The sequence below is a fragment of the Danio rerio genome, chromosome 14 (genome assembly GCF_052040795.2).
Source record: "Danio rerio strain M-AB ecotype USA chromosome 14, GRCz13ab, whole genome shotgun sequence".
NCBI classification, from domain to species: Eukaryota; Metazoa; Chordata; class Actinopteri; order Cypriniformes; family Danionidae; genus Danio; species Danio rerio.
In genome coordinates, this window is record NC_141034.1 from 4,900,001 (window position 1) to 4,912,987 (window position 12,987).

General features: G+C 40.9%; 2 protein-coding genes across 3 annotated transcripts in view; one reads left to right on the plus strand and one right to left on the minus strand.

The window, feature by feature from the left end:
- Nucleotides 1-12,660, plus strand: part of LOC147833832 (uncharacterized) — an 863,518-nt gene extending 850,858 nt beyond the window's left edge. The window contains exon 2 of one of the 2 annotated variants that reach the window (XM_087281147.1): nucleotides 8,769-12,660. In XM_087281147.1, the coding sequence (XP_087137273.1) occupies nucleotides 9,537-12,434 (2,898 nt within the window). In that variant the 5' untranslated portion in view covers nucleotides 8,769-9,536 and the 3' untranslated portion in view covers nucleotides 12,435-12,660. The remainder of the gene's footprint in view (nucleotides 1-8,768) is intronic. The other variant, XM_087281148.1, reaches the window with a different exon arrangement.
- The window catches only part of guf1 (GTP binding elongation factor GUF1), a 365,170-nt gene that overhangs the window by 30,792 nt on the left and 321,391 nt on the right, over nucleotides 1-12,987 (minus strand). The gene's annotated exons all lie outside the window — the stretch shown is intronic.

Consider the following 12,987-nt stretch of genomic DNA (forward strand, 5'->3'; position numbering starts at 1 on the left):
CAATCATCACAACTATTAACGTCTACACCGACCCCAAACCTAAACCCAATCATCACAGTTATTAATGTCTACACCTACCCCAAACCTAAACCCAATCATCACAGTTATTGTCTACACCTACCCCAACCATAAACCCAACCATCCAAGCTATTAATGTCTACACCTACCCCAACCCTTAACCCAATCATCAGTTATTAACCTCTACACCTACCCCAACCCTTAACCCAATCATCAGTTATTAACGTCTACACCTACCCCAACCCTTGACCCAATCATCAGTTATTAAAGTCTACACCTACCCCAAACCTAAACTTAATCATCATTGTTATTAACGTCTACACCTAGCCCAACCCTTAACCCAACCATCACAGTTATTAACGTCTACACCAACCCCAAACCTAAACCCAATCATCACAGTTATTAACGTCTACACCTACCCCAACCCTTAACCCAATCATCACAGCTATTGACGTCTACACCGACCCCAACCCTAAACCCAACCATCATAGTTATTAACGTCTACACCTTCCCCATCCATTAACCCAACTATCAGTTATTAACGTCTACACCTTCCCCAAACCTACAAGTGGTGCTCACAGCAGAGCCACTCGGGCACAGCTGATCTCCAGCAAGGGGGAGTTTGAGCTCCAGTTCCTTTTTCCTTGCACTTCCTCTACAAGTGATGTCACTGGGGGTTGGGGTTAGGGGTGGGTGTATGCATTAAAAGTGCTTATAGGAGGAGGAGTTGGAGCTCAAGCTGCCCCTCGCTGGAGCTCAAGTGGCTCTGCAGCGAGCAGTGTCTCCAAACCTAAACCCAACCATGACAGTTATTAACGTCTACACCTACCCCAAACCTAAACCCAACCATGATGTTATTAACGTCTGCACCTTCCCCAACCATCACAGTTATTATGTTGGCTTGAGAAAGCCAACATACTGTTATACTACTCTGTCCTTGAAAACAAATGTATCTTCTCCTAGGCCGTTCATGCCACAAGGCCCAAATTTAGTCAAAATGTGCCTTCTGCATTCAAGATTGTTGCTATATCTCCTCATGCCTATAAGCCTTATCGTTTTTTGAATAAATAATGTTAAATATTAAGTTTTTTATAATACGGGTATATAAAAACATTATACAAGCCCCAAATTTGGCCAAAAGTTGTATTCTGCGTTAGATTTAGTTGCTATATCTTTAAGGTTTATCAGACTTATAGTTTTCCAATAAATAATTTTTAAGCATTATTTTTCTCAAAATGTATCTCTTTGCATGTATCACTTTCACACTTATTAAGCATTGTATTTTTAAAAAAATACGGCAAGCCATTTTTACATAATGTTCATTCCCTTAGTCCCTTTATTAATCAGGGGTCGCCACAACGGAATGAACCGCCAACTTATCCAGCATTTGTTTTACACAGCGAATGCCCTTCTAGCCGCAACCCAACACCAGGAATACATAATGTTCAAGTCCAATTTTTGACACTCACTTTGACACCCAGTTTTTCACACTCTGACACTCAGACTGTCATAGAGACATGAGGTTGATTAAGATCACTCATATTGCCAAGAAGCTTTGATGTATCATCACTAACCTGTCAAATGTCCCCATAGCAATAAAAAAGTATAACCTAGCAACCATTTAAAAATAGCAATATCTCTACATCAGAACATCTTAGGGACCTGGGCATTGGCTTGTTTGACTCATGCTAGCAAATGGGACTTCCTGTGTACTATGCATGGTAACAATGATAATAGAAGCCAAGTGCTAATAACGATTAGCTACATGCTATTAATGATTATCTAAATGCAATAACATATGCTAGAAATGCCTACTAAGTATTAGCATTTGATCAAACATGTACACGAGCATTGGCATTTAGCAACTGCTTAGCAACCACCTAACAATGCCATAAACGTTTTAGCAACTGCCTAGCAACCACTTAGCCACCGCCGTGCTTCCTGCCAACTGCCATTCCTAGTCCTAGCGCAGTCACGTTGGCTTTCTCAAGCCAACATCTAGTTAACATCTGCACCTTCCCCAACCATCACAGTTATTAACGTTTACACCTTCCCCAAACCTAAACCCAACTATCAGAGTTACTAATGTACAGCCGCGAGTTGAGGAGGCTTTAATAATTGCCATTATACTGTTATTTGCAACCACAGGAGGCATGTCAAAACGGATGAAGAGTGTCATCGACTGGAGTTGCTAAATGAGAAGATTGTAGATAAACTTGAAGAAAACTCATGAAAACATTTGATGAAAATGTTCTCTGGTAAGTATTTCCGCCATCTTGCCAACAACATCTCGTTGTGATCTTTCACATGATTCAATGGGATCTCGATTACTGCAAGTTACTCCTCTAACTTACAAGTTACACCCCTTCATCTTACGTCCCCCGTCTTGCAGTCCACAGACAGATACACTTGGCTGAAGCAGCGCCGACAGATCCACAATTCAGTTCGGTCAGTTCAGTTCAGTTGACGCTGATGACCCGTGTGAACAGAAACTGACAGTTGAGGTGTGAAAATTGAAAACTATGGAGAAATTCCAAAACAAGAAAGATTATTAGATCAACTAAAGTTAGAACTTAAATCTAACATGTTTTAAATAACGTTATTTCTCTATTTAGCTTTTTAAATTGCGATTCAGATGATTGAGAACGTTATTAATATTGAAATGTAGCACTTCAATTAAACTCATTTTCTGAATGGAAACCAAATTTGTATCTAAAAAGTGCATGAAAACTAGGATGATACTTGCACTATAGATTAAATGTTGGCTTGCCACAGCCGGACAGCTTTATTCACCATCATTAACATGCTTCCTCTTCCCGCTGACCTCTCGCACCACCTGATGGATGTTTGCTGTAGGCCTCGGCCCCATAATAATGATGCATGACTGCGTTCAACGTGACTTTGATAATCTGCCGCTTTATAATGGCAGCTTCGCAAAGTATCGCTCATTAAATCCGCGCTCCTCATGCCATGCTGATCAGATCCTGGAATAAGCCCTAGACCCACGCGTTCTGCTTAGTGTGATTGTGCCACCCACGTCCGGCCCGCCGCTCGCTCATTTCTCCAGTCCGCCGAGAGCCCAACATTGAAATACCATCTGATGAAAAAGATCAAACGCTCATCTGCATGTCACATGGCAGTCAATTTCAGATCAAAAACAATACGCCGCGACTTCAAAGTGCAAATGAACGCGTGAAAACAATGTAATCACATCATAACCGACAAGCCAGCTCTGCTGTTAAACAAGTCAACGAGGCCTGAGATTCACTTCAGTCTTTATTTGGATCTGTGTCTGAGATTATGACTTACCAGAAATAATAACGAGCTAAAAACACACAGACATGCTTTGACTAGTAATTAGGTTATGAGCGCAGTCAGTGGCCCAAAAATTATATAATGTGCCAATGGCTGTCAATTTGCATACTAAAGAATGACACTGAAAAAAAAAAAACCTAGTTGACTCAACTTAAAATTGCAAGACAACGTGCTGCAGAGCTTTTTATGCTGACTCAACTTAAATATGTCAAGGTAATGCACTGAAAATAGACTGACAATTAAGTGAGGGCGGCACGGTGGCTCAGTGGTTAGCACTGTTGCATCACAGCAAGAAGGTCGCTGGTTCAGGCTGCATCAGTTGACATTTTTGTGTGGAGTGAATAAACTAAATTGACCGTAGTGTATGAGTGTGTGTGTGTGTATGGGGGTTTTCCACTGGGTTGCGGCTGGAAGGGCATCCGCTGTGTAAAACATATGCTGGAATGGTTGGCGGTTGCCTGTGGCTACCTCTAAAGCAGAGACTAAGCCGAAGGAAAATGAATGAATGACCATATTTTGGGATTGGAAATGTTGGCAGAGGATGTCCGGTTCGGGGACCATATCATTTCATATCCGTTATTAACAGCCGATGTTGTTCTGTTGGCTTCATTGAACATGAACCTTCAGCATGCACCGGGCGGTTTGCTGCAGAGTGTGAAGCAGCTGGGATGAGAATCAGAACCTCCTGAGGCCATGGTGCAACACCGGAAAAGGTGGTTTGCCATCTCCAGGTTAGAAGAATGTCCTTACCCCAGCTGGAAGAGGTCAAAGGGGTTTTGTTTACGAGTGAGGGAAGGATGGAACATGAGATTGACAGGTGAACTGGTGCAGCGGCAGCAGTAATGCGGTTGATGTACCAGTTTGGTGTGGTAAAGAAGGAGCTGAGCTGAAAGCCAAAGCTCTCGATTTACCGGTCAATCTACGTTCCTACTCTCACCTATGGTCATGAGCTTGGGGTCATGACCGAAAGGACAACATCTACAAGATACAAGCGGCCGAAATTCATTTCCTTCGCAGGGTGGCAGGGCTCACCCTTATAGATAGGGTGCAGAGCTCTATCACCCGGGAGAAAAGTCAGAGGTGGCTCAGGCATCTATTTCAGATGCCTCCTGGATGCATACCTAGGGAGGTGTTCCAGGCATGTCCCACCGCCTTGGGGAAGACCACGGACACGCTGAAGGGATTATATCTCTCGACTGGCCTGGGAACGCCTCGAGATCCTGCAGGAAGTGTCTGGGGAAAGGGAAGTCTGGGGTTTTCTTCTAAAGACCTGCTGACACCGTGAGATTTCAGCCAGGATTTTGCCATCTGAGACAAATTTGGGAAATCCTAAAAGATTCCTGAAATCCTTAAATTGGTGATCTTTGATCATTGGTTTGATCATTTGTTTGACATTGTTGCACAGACAGCTGCTTAGTGCCCGTTGTGATCAGATTTCTCCTCTGATGAAGTTCTGGCAGTGTCAGATTTTTAGACACTTTCCTGCTGTGATGAGTGTCAGTCCAAGAACCAATAGCAGCTTAGAATTTGATGACGAAATCCATGCGACAATTTAAATGACCTTGGGGAAATACTAAAACAGTTTCTCTTCCTGGTTTTAATATTGAGACCCGCTGTGAGCAAAATTGCCGCTACAGATTGTTTATTTTGCTGTGAGGAACCATTTCAGAACGCTGGATAGTGGAAGTGTGACAGGTGGATGACGTCAAACTCCAGGAGAGTTTTCGTCCGTGTTTGGCGCATCCTCATTGTCGTTAAGTTTGACTTTATGACAGCTGAGATCTTACAGTGTGAGATGGGAGCCATATTTATGCAGCCTGACTTGCTACATTCCTTGAGGATTATATATATATATATATATATATATATATATATATATATATAGTTGAAGTCAGAATTATTAGCCTCCTTCAAATTTTTTTCTTTTTTAAAGATTTTCTAAATGATGTTTAACAGAGCAAGGAAATTCTTACAGTATGTCTGATAATATTTTTTCTTCTGGAGAAAGTCTTATTTGTTTTATTTAGGCTAGAATAAAAACAGTTTTTATATTTTTAAACATCATTTTAGGGACAAAATTATTAGCCCCTTTAAGCTATATTTTTTCTTGATAGTCTACAGAACAAACCATCATTATACAATAACTTGCCTAATTACCCTAACCTGCCTAGTTAACCTAATGAACCTAGTTAAGCCTTTAAATATGACTAAGCTGTATAGAAGTGTCTTTAAAAATATCTAGTAAAATATTATTTACTGTCACCATGGTAAAGATCAAATAAATCAGTTATTAGAGATGAGTTATTTAAACTATTATGATTAAAAATGTGTTGAAGAAATCTCCTTGTTAAACAAAAATTGAGGAAAAAATAAACCAGCGGTCTAATAATTCAGGGGGGCTACTAATTCTGACCTCAGCTGTTTATATATATATATATATATATATATATATATATATATATATATATATATATATATATATATAAAAGAAAAAAAAATCGCACATTGTGAGCCGGCCTTAAGACTGCTGCCCCCGTGAGCCAGCTCCGGAAAAGCAGATGAAAATAAGATGAGATGAGACAATTTTTTTTTATTCTTGACACCTGGATAATGTTTTCAAAGAGCTATGGGATGCTATAATCCAACTGTTGCATAGAGAAACACACATTAGGATGCAGAGGAAATCCTCTCATCTGGAGAGACGGAGCCCAGGGAGAGAGAGATTATTATGCTAATAATGATTATTGTGCTAATCTAAAGAAGTACTGCTCGTAGCTATATCAGTGCATGCAGATATATACAGCTGAAGTCAGAATTATATTTTCCCCCAACTTCTGTTTAACGGAAAGAAGATTTCTTCAACACATTTTTAAACATAATAGTTTTAATAACTCATTTCTAATATAAGTCAGATAATATCTGACTAAATATTGTACAAGATGCTAGTATTCAGCTTAAAGTGACATTTGAAGCATTAACTAGGCTATTAGGCAAGTTAGGGTAATTAGGCAAGTGAATGTATAATGATGGTTGGTTCTATAGACATGTGAAAAAAAATTGCTTAAGGAGGCTAATAATATTGACCTAAAACAAAACAAAAAAATAATGAAATAAAACAAATAAGACTTTCTCCAGAAGAAAAAAATATTACAGTTATACTGTGAACCTTTCTGTGCTCTGTTAAACATAATTTGGGAAATATTTGAAAAGGAAAACAAACTTCACAGGAGGGCAAATAATTTTGACATCAACTGTAAATAATTCCTGCAGTAGTCCACAGATAGTCTGTATCAAATTGGGATCATAATGTCAAGCCATGAAAGAAACATTTCAGCAAAGTCAATTCCACAGCAGAAAATGTATCTTGCTCCGAAGGGTCCAAACACCCCCAAAAAGCATGCATTTCATATTCGGTGTGATGTCAAGTCGTTTTATTGCAATTGTTTTTCTCAGGATGCCAAATGGCCTTATTTGAAATCAACTCCTTGTTTCAATTTGGCTTCATTTCTGCAGTCTCCGAATACAGAGCGGGGCTTCGGGTTTCCATCTGACCGTGCCACACAAAGGTTAAAAGGGAACAGGGGGTTTGTGGCGGTGGTGAGTAATTGTGACGAAAAAGGAGGTCCTGACAATCCTTTCCCCTGCGCTGGAACTGAGCCTGGGGTTCAGCTGAATGGAGCGAGTGGGTGGACGGGAGGCAAAAGAGCCGGAATTACAACACATTTGGCATCCATAGAGGTGAACGTGAAAGCTGAACGCCCCAATTGTCAATGTTTTTTATATATTCATTCATTTTCATTCGTCCTAATCCCTTGTTGCCACATTGGAATGAACCACCAACTATTCAAGCATATGTTTTACACAGTGGATACCTACCAGCTGCAACCCATCACTGGGCCACAATGTTTTCTGTGAGATTACAAAAAAAACATAACTTTCTCTCTTATTTTTAAGTTTATCAAAGCTTTTATTTCAAACTTAATATCTACGAGAGACTCTTATTTTGAAAATGGAAGACACAGGGATACTAAAGCTTGTCGTGCCACATCTTTACATTGTTATACAAAGACACGACATGGCTCGGTGTGGAGCTTTGCGTCCAGCGCGTGATGGGCGTTTTAAGGTACAGTTCTCATCCAGCCATCAGAGTGCAACAAAACACAAAATGCAGGATATATAGATTAAAAAATTCATTCAGTTCCACCCTGAAGAGGCATACAGTCTGTTTAAATGTATATTTTGTTAGTTTAATGTGTATATAGTGTAATTCACAGAGTATGTTTGTAATAAGACACATGTCAACAGCTGAATATAAGTGTTTAATGTACATTTATGCATCGTGTCATATCACTTAGCTCTTATTATGATTTTTTTATGGAGTGAAAGGAAGCCAATACACGTTATCTAACTGATCTGTTTATGCAGAGGTTTATATACGTTAAAGTAAAAAAAAAAACTCTAAATACATGGCTTGCTCATTTTGTCAAATGTAATTATAATTTAGTTTATACTTCATCCACATCACAATTCAGCAGCAAACTAGGCTACTCTTGTGATTTGAAGATGTGTTAAAAATGTGAAATAAACAGAGACTGTTGCTTTGCACATGGGATCATTCATATTCAGGCCTCAGGTTGCGTTTGATTAGACACAATGTTTCCTAGTGAGATTACAATAACTTAATAATCATTTTCTAAATTAATTTTGAAGTTTATCAAAGCTCATTTTAAGCTTAATATGTATGCGGGACTCTTATTTTGAAAACTAAGATGCAGGGAGACTGTCATGCCACGTCTTTACATTGTTTTGTATATGTTTCTAATGGCAGCGCTGGTATGTTTACACTCAAAGAAAACAATGTTTAGAATTTTTAAAGACAGTTTTGTGTCTGGTGTGCGTCTGTTCACAGCGCATCAGAATGCAAAATGCAGGATATATAGATAATAAATGTACTGAGTTTCACCCTGAAGAGGCATAAGGAATGTTTAAAGGAATATTTTATTAGCTTAATTTGTATATAGTGAAATTCACAGAGTATGTTTGTAATGAGACACATGCAAACAGCTGAATATGAGTGATTAATGCACATTTATGCATCGTGTCATATCACGCAGCTCTTATTGTAATTTTTTATGTAGCAAAAGGACACCAATACACTTTATCTAACTCATCTGTTTATGCAAAGGTTGATAATAAGTCCTGCCTTTGTTTTGTATTCATTAAAGTTTCAAAATACAATCCTAAATACATCTCTTGGTTACTATAAGAGCTTGTGTAGCGAACGCAGACGCGGTTCGCGTCGTCCGCCTCAGTTTCGGCCCTTGTTTTGACTCGGGAGGCGTGTCCAAACGCCAGGTAACCACTATATAGTGAGCACGGTAGCATTAGTCGGCAGGAGAAGCACTTTAGCAGCATCTAGAACAGCAGCCTGTAAGTACATTTAAGATTTGTTTCAGTTGTTGTGTATGGTTTGAGGACTTGTTTCCAGCTGTTTGTGTAAAGTTGTAGGACATTTAAACTTGCTTTCAGTTGTGTATAATACTAGAAGTTGTTTAGCCACTGTTTCCTTGGTTACTATAAGAGCTTGTGTAGCGAACGCAGACGCGGTTCGCGTCGTCCGCCTCAGTTTCGGCCCTTGTTTTGACTCGGGAGGCGTGTCCAAACGCCAGGTAACCACTATATAGTGAGCACGGTAGCATTAGTCGGCAGGAGAAGCACTTTAGCAGCATCTAGAACAGCAGCCTGTAAGTACATTTAAGATTTGTTTCAGTTGTTGTGTATGGTTTGAGGACTTGTTTCCAGCTGTTTGTGTAAAGTTGTAGGACATTTAAACTTGCTTTCAGTTGTGTATAATACTAGAAGTTGTTTAGCCACTGTTTCCTTGGTTACTATAAGAGCTTGTGTAGCGAACGCAGACGCGGTTCGCGTCGTCCGCCTCAGTTTCGGCCCTTGTTTTGACTCTCGAGGCGTGTCCAGCTGAATTCAATCAGCTAGTGCTTTGGGGTTATATAAACGACTAGTTCACCGCGGCAGCGGTCGCGGCAGCCTCGTGTGAAGACCGCCTCGTGTGAAGACCGACGAGGGTAAAGACCATCGACTCTACCTGCGCGACTCCACCGAGCAAAGACACCGACAAAGCACTTGAGTACTTTACTGTATTGTTTTACTTTACACTTATTTTTTGTTGTCAGTGCACTTTTATTATGTGTTTTCTAATTCCTGTTGTTACTAACACTCGCAAAACACAGGAGGTGCGCTGCAGGCGTAATCCTCACAACCTTCGTTCAATACATGTATCTACTATTTCACAACTCTCTCTCTCCGTGGGCCTCTGGAATTGTCAATCAGCTGTTAACAAGGCTGATTTTATTACCTCCATAGCTACATATTCTGACTATAATCTCATGGCTCTAACTGAGACCTGGTTGAGGCCGGAGGACACTGCTACACATGCTACTCTTTCTGCTAATTTCTCTTTTTCCCACACTCCTCGTCAGACAGGGAGAGGGGGTGGGACTGGACTACTAATTTCCAAAGAATGGAAATTTACTCTGATACCGTCCCTGCCAACAATCAGCTCCTTTGAATTCCATGCAGTCACCATTATCCACCCCTTCTACATAAATGTGGTTGTCATCTACCGCCCACCAGGTAAATTAGGTCACTTCCTAGATGAACTGGATGTTCTTCTCTCATCTTTTTCTAATTTTGCCACTCCCTTATTGGTGCTAGGTGACTTCAACATTTACATTGACAAACCGCAAGCTGCAGACTTTCAGACTCTGCTTGCCTCTTTTGACCTAAAAAGAGCACCTACTTCTGCTACCCACAAATCAGGTAATCAGCTAGACCTTATTTACACACGACACTGCTTCACTGATCAAACAATAGTAACTCCACTACAAATATCTGATCATTTCCTTCTGTCTCTCAACATCCACATTACTCCTGAGCCGCCACACACTCCAACACTGGTTACCTTTCGCAGAAACCTACGATCTCTCTCACCCAATAGACTATCCACCATTGTTTCAGACTCTCTTCCTCCATCTCGCAAACTCACTGCACTTGATTCGAACAGTGCCACTAATACACTCTGCTCCACACTAGCATCATGTCTAGACCGATTATGTCCTCTTGCATCCAGGCCAGCCCGTGCCAGTCCTCCTGCACCCTGGCTCTCGGATGCTCTCCGTGAGCATCGCTCAAAACTTCGGGCTGCAGAGAGAATTTGGCGGAAAACTAAAAATCCTGCACATCTCTTAACATACCAAACTCTTCTGTCCTCTTTCTCAGCTGAGGTTACTTCTGCAAAGCAGACGTATTACCGTCTGAAAATCAACAATGCCACTAATCCTCGCCTACTTTTTAAAACATTTTCCTCCCTCCTCTATCCTCCTCCTCCACCCGCATCCTCCACACTTACTACTGATGACTTTGCTACATTCTTCTGCACCAAAACTGCAAAAATCAGTGCTCAATTTGCTGCACCTACAACAAACACGCAAGATACAACACCAACACCACACACACTCACCTCTTTTTCTCAGCTCTCTGAGTCTGAGGTGTCCAAACTTGTGCTATCTAGCCATGCAACCACCTGTCCACTCGATCCCATTCCCTCTCATCTCTTGCAAGCCATCTCTCCTGCAGTCATACCAACACTGACTCACATAATTAACACATCTCTTGACTCTGGTTTATTCCCCACTACATTTAAGCAGGCTAGGGTAACCCCACTGCTAAAGAAACCCAACCTGGACCATACGCTACTTGAAAACTACAGACCAGTATCCCTGCTTCCATTCATGGCTAAGATTCTGGAGAAAGTAGTGTTCAATCAAGTCCTGGACTTTCTTACTCAAAACAATCTCATGGACAACAAGCAATCCGGCTTTAAGAAAGGCCACTCAACTGAGACTGCCCTGCTCTCGGTCGTGGAGGATCTCAGACTGGCTAAAGCAGACTCTAAATCATCAGTCCTCATTTTGCTGGACTTGTCAGCTGCTTTTGACACTGTCAACCACCAGATCCTGCTATCTACGCTTGAGTCACTGGGCGTTGCGGGCACTGTTATACAATGGTTTAGATCTTACCTCTCTGACAGGTCATTCAGGGTGTCTTGGAGGGGAGAGGTGTCCAACCTACAGCATCTAAACACTGGGGTACCTCAAGGCTCTGTTCTTGGGCCACTTCTCTTCTCCATCTACACATCATCTCTAGGACCAGTCATCCAGAGACATGGATTCTCCTACCACTGCTATGCTGATGACACCCAGCTATACCTCTCTTTTCATCCTGATGATCCCTCGGTTCCAGCTCGTATCTCAGCCTGCCTGTTGGATATTTCACACTGGATGAAAGATCATCATCTTCAGCTGAACCTCGCAAAAACGGAAATGCTTGTAGTTTCTGCCAACCCGACTCTACACCATAACTTTTCAATCCAGATGGATGGGGCAACCATTACTGCATCCAAAATGGTGAAAAGCCTTGGAGTAACGATTGATGACCAACTAAACTTCTCTGACCACATTTCTAGAACTGCTCGATCGTGCAGATTTGCACTCTATAACATCAGAAAGATCCGACCCTTCTTATCTGAACATGCAGCTCAACTCCTTGTTCAAGCTCTTGTTCTCTCCAAACTGGATTACTGCAACTCTCTACTAGCTGGGCTTCCAGCTAACTCTATCAAGCCTCTTCAACTGCTCCAGAATGCAGCAGCACGAGTTGTCTTCAATGAACCTAAACGAGCACATGTCACTCCGCTGCTAGTCCGTTTGCACTGGCTGCCAGTTGCTGCTCGCATCAAATTCAAAACTCTGATGTTTGCCTACAAAGTGACTTCTGGCCTAGCACCTTCTTATCTGCACTCACTTCTGCAGATCTATGTGCCCTCCAGAAACTTGCGTTCTGTGAATGAACGTCGCCTCGTGGTTCCATCCCAAAGAGGGAAAAAATCACTTTCGCGAACGCTCACGCTCAATCTGCCCAGTTGGTGGAATGAACTCCCTAACTGCATCAGAACAGCAGAGTCACTCGCTATTTTCAAGAAACGACTAAAAACTCAACTATTTAGTCTCCACTTCACTTCCTAAGCTGCAATTGCCTCTTTGAATATCACACTAATTGTACAAAAAAAAAAAAAAAAAAAAAAAAAAAAAAAAAAAAAACTACTAACACTTCCCTTCTTAGACTTTACAGACCTGAAACTTGCCTTTAGTACTTATTCATTGTTGCTCTTAGTTGTGTAAATTGCTTCCTTGTCCTCATTTGTAAGTCGCTTTGGATAAAAGCGTCTGCTAAATGACTAAATGTAAATGTAAATGTCTCTGTTTGCTCCTTCTGTCAACTTTAATTATAATTTAGCTAATGTTTCATCCACAACCCAATTTAGCAGTAAATTAGGCTACTCTGGTTGCTTAAAGATATCTCGCTTACTCTTCTAGATATGTACGGTAAAATAATACTCCCCACCACTTGAGCTAAAGTGTGTTAAATTTTTTCAAATATTTCATGTCTATTTGACATGGGTTTAATTCAGAGTACATCAGAGCAGAACTGATCAATCGTTTGCAAATATGGTCAAATCTGAGCTTTCATTCTAGGTATAATTTCAGTTTTCGAACTTACCAAAGCAACTATTCCAAA